The sequence below is a fragment of the Lactuca serriola genome, chromosome 8, assembly GCF_051521515.1.
Source record: "Lactuca serriola cultivar US96UC23 chromosome 8, Lser_US96UC23_V15, whole genome shotgun sequence".
In the NCBI taxonomy this organism is placed as follows: domain Eukaryota; kingdom Viridiplantae; phylum Streptophyta; class Magnoliopsida; order Asterales; family Asteraceae; genus Lactuca; species Lactuca serriola.
In genome coordinates, this window is record NC_136415.1 from 173066961 (window position 1) to 173074960 (window position 8000).

The following is an 8000-nucleotide window of genomic DNA, read 5'->3' on the forward strand; positions in this document are numbered from 1 at the left end:
CATTTGAATGATTATCATCCATGTGACAACGGTAGTTTGGAGACCAGCTGTGTTCTGCATGTCCGATTGAAGGCATTTTGGAGTAAACTTAGAGACGAGATTGGGGTAATGAAGTTTGCAGATGTGTCATTTTAGGTCAAGGATGTCTTGATTTTATATGGAGGCGCTTGAACAGTCGATCCTTGCTCCTTATGAATCGCCTTCAATATGACGTCATTGCGGGAGTTTGACGCTTTAAATTCTTGCCATGTCATCGTTTACATGTTAGGCTAGGTTTATGTGGCAATGTATACCAGCTACAATAGGTAAAAGGGATTATATTGATAGGTAACAGATACTTCTTTCCCTTATTAAACCACAAAATAAATTAAGTGGCTAAATGGGTAAACCCTAAAAACATTATAGGGCCTATACGTCATTTTCCCTTCTAAATTAATATATATATATATATATATATATATATATATATATATATATATATATATATATATATATAGGAGTATGATCAAATGAGAACACCTAAAAGGTTAAGAACGCGAGAATAGATCTGGACCATTTAAATACTTAGATCTAAGGTTATTATTAAAGGGACGATTTATGAAAAACTTTAAAACTAATGGTATTAAAGTGTAAGTTTTAAATGTTCAGAAGGACATAATAGGAATTGCAAGTGTACCTATTTCCTATAATTTCTCTCCCTTTCACCCCTTTCCTTTAATCTTTCTCGTATCTATATTCCCCCTTTCTCTTCTCTCTCTCTAGGGTTTCAAAATAAAGCCGACTCCATCTTTCTCGTATCATCACCTCACGTTGCAGCCACCGTTTTCGTCCATCACCGGTGTCACCATAAGAGGCGTCGCTAAGTCCATATGAGGAGCCTGCCTTTCTCTCGATTCTTGGGCTAATCTCTCCATCTTCCACACAACACACAAACACACACACACACACTGCCTGTTTGCAGAGATTTCCGGTCGCCATGAAAAGGGCGTCAATGTTTAGTTCCTTCTTCGATGCAGGTACTGTGAATCTAATCCTCTATTTTCGCTTTTGTTTGTTCCTGATTTCGATTACGGTTTCGAGATTCCCTTTTTGATAATCTAATTCGTGTGTGGATCTATGATTGTTTGTTAGGCCTTTTAGTGATGACGAGTTAAGGAACAACGCGCCTCAGGTGGTAACATGTAATGAGTATCAAAGAGAAGTTGCGGTTTCACAGAGTGTTGTTGGGATGCAAATCGATAGGGTTTTCACGTTTGACAAGGTACCTGATTTACTAGAACATTAAAACTGATTCTTATTCTTTTCTTTTGATTTGAGGAATTTACAAATTGCATTGTATTGTAAGTTTGTTTGAGGATGTTTACAAATTACAGACATGGTTCTGCGTTTTTATTCATTGTTTTGATGATGCATTAATCTTAACCCTGAAAGCAGTTTGATTATAAATCCACTAGCCAGTGAGTCATGTCATGTTAAACTAATTATCAATTATAGAATTTTAAATTTTAAACAAAGCAGTTGCTTTTTGAAGTACAATAACACGTCTTTGAAATTTGATTGTTCAATTCGTGTATGTTGCTTCCTTGCTCCACTATATAAGTGTGATTAGTTTATAAATTGATCATGATTTTTAAGTGTTAATCATTTATGATTTTCAGTTCTATTCAATTTATTCATCAGTGTTAATAGATGATTATAGTTATCATCATACATGATTTTAGTTATCATCATACATGAATAAATCTTTATTCATTACAAGGTTTATGGTAAAAACTAAAAAAGTTTTTTCCTTTCTCTGCCATCAAAAGACAAACATACATTCATTTGTGAATCAGTGAATATGTATACACAACGTTATTATCTGATTTTTTTTTTTTAAATTATCCTTGAACTTGATTTTGCAGGTGTGAACCCAAGAATAACAATGATCACATGTGCCCTTCTTTGTTTTTGTGTGTGCTGGTAGCAACAAGAAGAATCACAGCAAACTAGATTTTTTTATCTTCTTCAGTCATTTGTGATTACAACTAAAGTAGTTTTTTTATCTTTACATTTTCCTTTATTCATTAATGATTCCAGATGTATTGATTTTCTATATTTGTAAATGTACTTTTATACGTTTATGATTACGACTGAATTGAGTCTTTATTTTTAGTTATTTTTTTTGGATGGTGTTTTACTCATTCCATCTTTTATTGTTATATATAATCCTTCACAATTAACATAATCAAACCAAATAAAACTATTGAAAAAAATTAATTTAATGTATGTTTTCTTTCATTTATGAATACAAAAGAAAAAGTGTTTTTTCAATCTTTATACATCTAATATTTGATGAATGATAAATTAAAAAAAAATGACTTTTTTAACAAAAAGTTAATAAAAATTATTTTCGTTATATATTAACAAAAAAATAAAATAAAAATCCGTTAATCTATTATTTTAAGTAACTGTAATTAATATTGCTAAAATTTAGGAGATTAAGATTTGTTATAATTTAAATTAAATATGCAATTACTAATATACCCTTGTAAAATGATTGGTCCAGAAATGTTCTCGTGTTCTCAACCTTTTTGGTGTTCTCATTTGATCATTTATATATATATATATATATATATATATATATATATATATGATATTTGTCATATGGTGAAGCCTTGTCTATTTTCTTTTATTATTATTAATGTCAAACAAAACATATTAAAGACACAATTACAAGTATTTTTGACCAAACACAACTACAATAAAGAAAAATCAAATTTTTTATTTACCATTGTTTTGTCAAACAATGTCATATTTTGATTTTATTGGAAATACGTTAAGGTTAACAATAAAATATATAATATTAATAAAGTATAAATTAGTTATATTAATTATATGGGATATCAACTATAAGAATATTACAATTATTATGTGATGCATTCGGTAGAATATATGCATTCAGTCGAACATTATACATTATTTCTAATCCATGAGAACGTTCTGATATGTTGTCACGCCAAAGTGGCAAAACTATAGACGTTGGGTGCGATTCTTGTAAATCAAATTTTACATAATGGTCATTGTGAATGTAGGAGATTACAATAGATCCATGATTTGAGATGTCTTGTGGACCACGCGGAAGCGGGAAAACAGGTTAACGAACCATGCTTGTCTAAATGTAACATCCCAAAAATTCTGATAAAAATTTTCATTTAAAAACCATTAATTCCATACAACTATTTGTTTCAAAACTAGTCAGAGTAAATTGTATTTTCTAAACATCAGAGTAAAACAAAATGTAATCAACAGGATGATGTGTACGATCACTCATTCACCTTCCCACAATCACCATTGATACATGAAAACATATATAAACAACTAGGTAAGCAAGAAGCTTAGTGAGTTTCCCCTAAAATATCCCACACAACACATATACAATGCATGCACACACATTGATAAATCTTATTTATAGGTTCATAATAACGACTATAAATATAAATATAAGTTACACTTGAAATAAAATAAGTGTAGCTTAACTTACAGAAATTTTAGCAAAAATCGGGAGATTGCATTGGTAGAACTCTGACCCGAGAGCTTCTACTAGTCAATCCTAGATACCCAAAGCTTCGCTAAACTAAAATACTCTGAAATCCCGAAGAAAGACTTCAAAATCCGGGCTTAGAAGTTGAGAAAGGTATGGAGACGAATAATGTCATGAAAGAGTATTAATAGGCAAAATTTTGAGAAGGTGTGCCGTTCTCCTCCTGACACGTTGCATGATTTCACTCGTTCAACGTGGAACCCTTCTAGAAACGCGCGTCGCGCCTATGTGTGCATGGTGCAAAACGTAAAATTTGTAAATTCTGTAAGTTCTTCATACGAGCTCCGTTTTTGACGTTCTGTATATCCACACATAGTTATCGATGAGATATACAATTTTCATTTAGACTCTGTCGGCTAATTTTTACTTTATTTTTAAAGTAATATTTTTAACAGACTTAGACTATTAAAGTCCGTATAAAAAACATAACTCTTTCATACGACATCCGTTCTCGACTGTCTTTATATTGACGAAATCCTATTAACAAGATCTTCAACTCTTGTTTAGATTGTTTTGTCTAACAATTAATCGGTTTTAATATCGATTTCTATGATAACAAAGTTGTGCTGAAACTTCGAAAAATCATAACTCCCTCATATGAAGTCATATTTGGACGTTATCTATATGCATGCTCTTGGTTTTACGTTTACTATGGCATTTGTTTAGATTGCTTAGGCTAATAACCAACCTATCTAAAATTCACTTTTTACAACATGCATAGACGTGTTGGTATGATCGTAAAACTTCAAAGAAGCATAAATTGTTCATATGAATTCGGATTTAAGCACTCCTTATATCATTGAGATAAACATTATGACTACTACATCTTTAGCTAAGATTATCTATTATATCTTAAATGTCTAGCCTAACATCTAATTCCTAATTCCAAACAACACAAACAACAGAAACAAGATCCACAAGGCAAGCAAGTGCATCTTTAACTGACCCACTTCAACCTCATGCCTGTTGATTGCTCTTAACAGCCCTAGTATGATAGCAGTTGATCTTTGACACATAAGGGGATCGACCCACCCCAAAATCCCACATCTAGATCCCTATAGGGATACAAAAATGTAGAAGAGTTATTGCATAATTAACAAAATAACATAACCTAATATGAGTTTGCTTAGCATTTTAGGGCATGCATAAAAACGACGACCAGAGTTTTGTGAGGTCCAAGAGGTTCGCACAACAACATTCCCACAGAAGCAGAGCAACATTTTTGAAGCTTCTAACAGTAGACGTAGATGAGAGACGAAGAAGTAGAAGACCTTTTGTTGCTGTTTCTCTATAAATCAAAATGAAGAAGATGAAGGAAATTACGTATAAGTATGTATATAAAGGAGGAATTTGATATTATTTAAAATAAAAAAGCAAAAAGACCAAAATGCCCTCACATGGAGGGTACGTGATGGCCCTAACGGCTCCAAACAAACGGATTAAGACGGAATGGACTAAAAACCCAAAAAAACTTGATTTTGGACCTTCTATACAAGTTGAAAAGTTTTTTTAAACCCTACCCAAAAATTGTTGAATCCAATAAGCAAATATTGTTTCAATTTTTGTATTTAAAAAATTTTAAAAACCTTTATTTATTTGTTTATTATTTTGTCTGAAAAATTTATTCGAAAACAGTGTTTGTGACTTGCACTGTAAATCTCAAGTCGTGGGAATCTCATTCCTCCGTCGTTCACGGTTTCTCCGACCACCGTTTGGTACCAGTGCCTTCCATAGCCTGAATCATTTCATCTTCAAATAATGAATTGATTTTTTGTACTTTCTCTCTCAATCGAATGAAGGGATCAGAAAATCAACAAGATCGTATCTACTCATCGAAGGAAGAGTCGGAAGAAGAAATTCTCTTTCATCTAGACGATTCTTCTTTGACCTCCAAATCCTTCTCCAATTACAGAAGTGCGATGACCACTATGTCCGATGACTCTTACCACCCCCTCGCCGTTCCAGCCGACACCGATCCTTTACTCTCACCAGCAGCTCCAGCTCCAGCTACAGCTCCACCTCCTCCACCGCCCGAAAACCCTAATTCCGACAATTATTCGCACATTGACCCTTTGACATATGCGGATGTGAACTTCATGCCTCCAAATACAGACGGTGAAGAACCGCGATCTACCGAAAACCCTAGAGGAGAATCTGAAGGCTTGGTACCGGTGTCTACGCCACCACCGCAACCGTATTTGAAAATAACAGTGTCGAATCCACAGAAAGAAGTAGAATCATCCAATTCAATCGTCCCGGGGAGTAATACTTATGTCACTTATCTAATTACGACGAAAACGAACATACCAGAGTTTGGTGGACCGCAGTTTACTGTCCGGCGGCGGTTCAAGGACGTGGTGACATTGTCAGATCGACTAATGGAGGCATACCGAGGATTTTTCATACCTCCAAGGCCAGATAAGAGTGTGGTTGAGAGTCAAGTAATGCAAAAGCACGAGTTTGTTGAACAAAGAAGATTTGCATTGGAGAAATACTTGCAGAGATTGGCTGAGCATCCTGTGATTAGGCAAAGTGATGAGTTGAGAGTGTTCTTACAGGTTCAGGGGAAGCTTCCCTTGCTCCCGACTGCTCCTGTAACCTCAAGAATGCTTGATGGAGCAACAAAATTGTCAAAACAGTTGCTTGGGGATAATTCAGGTGGTGGCAGTGTTAGGATTCAGCCTCAGGATGTTGTGCAGCCTGCAAAAAGTAGGTGGGATTTTCTAAGAATTGTGAAGGAGATGAACCAATCTGTGAACAACGATTGGGGAGGATCAAAGCCACCTGTAAACGAAGATGATACTGAGTTTCTCCAAAATAAAGAGAGACTCCTAAATCTTGAGAAGCAACTTTCGAATGCTTCCAAGCAGGTATGTCTGATAATACCAATAGCCCTTTCTTCATTTCAGTTTCTTTCTATGTTTGAATGCAATATATAGCTCCAATTTGAAGCTTGGTTTAATGGATACCATTGATATCAACCTGTGAAATTCAGGCGGAATCTTTTGTAAAAGCTCAACAAGATATGGCAGAGACAATGGGGGATTTTGGTCTTTCATTTATTAAACTGACAAAATATGAAAACCAGCAAGCAGTTCTTGATACTCAGAGAAAAAGAGCCACTGACATGAAGAATCTTGCTACTTCTGCCATTAAAGCTAGCCGACTATGGAGGGAATTGAATTCACAAACTGTTAAGCATTTGGTAAACTACTATTCCATTTCCATCTCATCTTTTCTTCAACTTTTTGCATTGTAACTAAAATCTTGATCTGAATATCTTTATTCAGGATACAGTGCATGATCAGATGGGATTAATCCTAGGAGTCCACACTGCATTCTCAGATCGTTCTAGCGCATTATTAACTGTTCAAACTCTTACAACAGAACTCGATTCTTTATACTCACAAGCAGAAAAAATAGAAACATCTTCCAAAACTTTTGGCAATGATAGGTCAAAGGCACTCAAATTGGGAGAGTTAAGGGAAGCAATCAGAGTCACAGAGGATGCAAAAAGCTGTGCTACTAGAGAGTATGAGCGGATTAAGGTATTTCTTTTATATTTTTATATATATATATTTTTTTCTTTATTTAAACTTGCAAATGACCATAATCCAATTTATTGATGCAGGAAAATAACAGGACAGAAATTGAAAGACTGGATAAAGAAAGGAAGGTTGATTTCAAAAACATGTTGAAGGGATTTGTTCTTAATCAGGTAGGATATATAACTCTTTTCTTTTTTCCTTTGATTTTAGTTTTTCTGAATGAAGTTATACACATTTAAATATTTACCTGATAATAGAAATATCATTTTTAATTTTATTTGGGTGTTGTTGAAAATATCAGGTAGCATATTCAGAGAAAATCGGGAAGGAGTGGGGAAAAGCTGCAGAGGAGAGCAGTGGATATGCTAAACATGGTGGTTGAGGTTCAGACAAAGGGCAAAATGGTCATTTTACATGGACATAACGATGGATGATGAAAGAGGTAACTAAAGGTGGTTTTAGAAACATGGGACAAATGAAACATATGTATGACATTCATATAGATAGTAATTACAAAAATTATAAAATTGATTTTATTTTGTAATAATCTCTCCTTTGGGATGCATGTTTTTAAAAGTAACCCTAGGGATAGAGTTGACAAACAAATAAATGTGTAACTTTTAATACGCGATCATCTTTAATAACTTTTGTTCATTTTTCTAGTTTTTATGTTATATTAATTTATCAAGTGTGCTTATAAAAACTCTTTGGTTTTTGAATTACTTTCGATTTTTTGATCGATAAAAACTATACACTTTGCATCTATTGCAATTGAACTTGTATTGATTGTATTTCTAGTGCAATGTACAATATACTATGCATTTTGTTCTTGATAAATTTAGACAAAAAAAGACTTTAGATTTTATCAT

At 33.6% G+C, this 8000-nt stretch overlaps 1 protein-coding gene across 1 annotated transcript; it reads left to right on the forward strand.

Annotated features, from left to right (window-relative positions):
• The first annotated feature begins 5198 nt into the window (after positions 1 to 5198).
• Positions 5199 to 7793, forward strand: LOC145068551 (sorting nexin 2B-like). The gene is made up of 5 exons (XM_079015529.1): positions 5199 to 6453; positions 6579 to 6788; positions 6874 to 7131; positions 7215 to 7301; positions 7433 to 7793. Exons 1-5 carry the CDS (start codon positions 5377 to 5379, stop codon positions 7511 to 7513), a joined length of 1713 nt encoding a protein of 570 aa, XP_078871655.1. The 5' UTR covers positions 5199 to 5376; the 3' UTR covers positions 7514 to 7793.
• Positions 7794 to 8000: the final 207 nt, after the last annotated feature.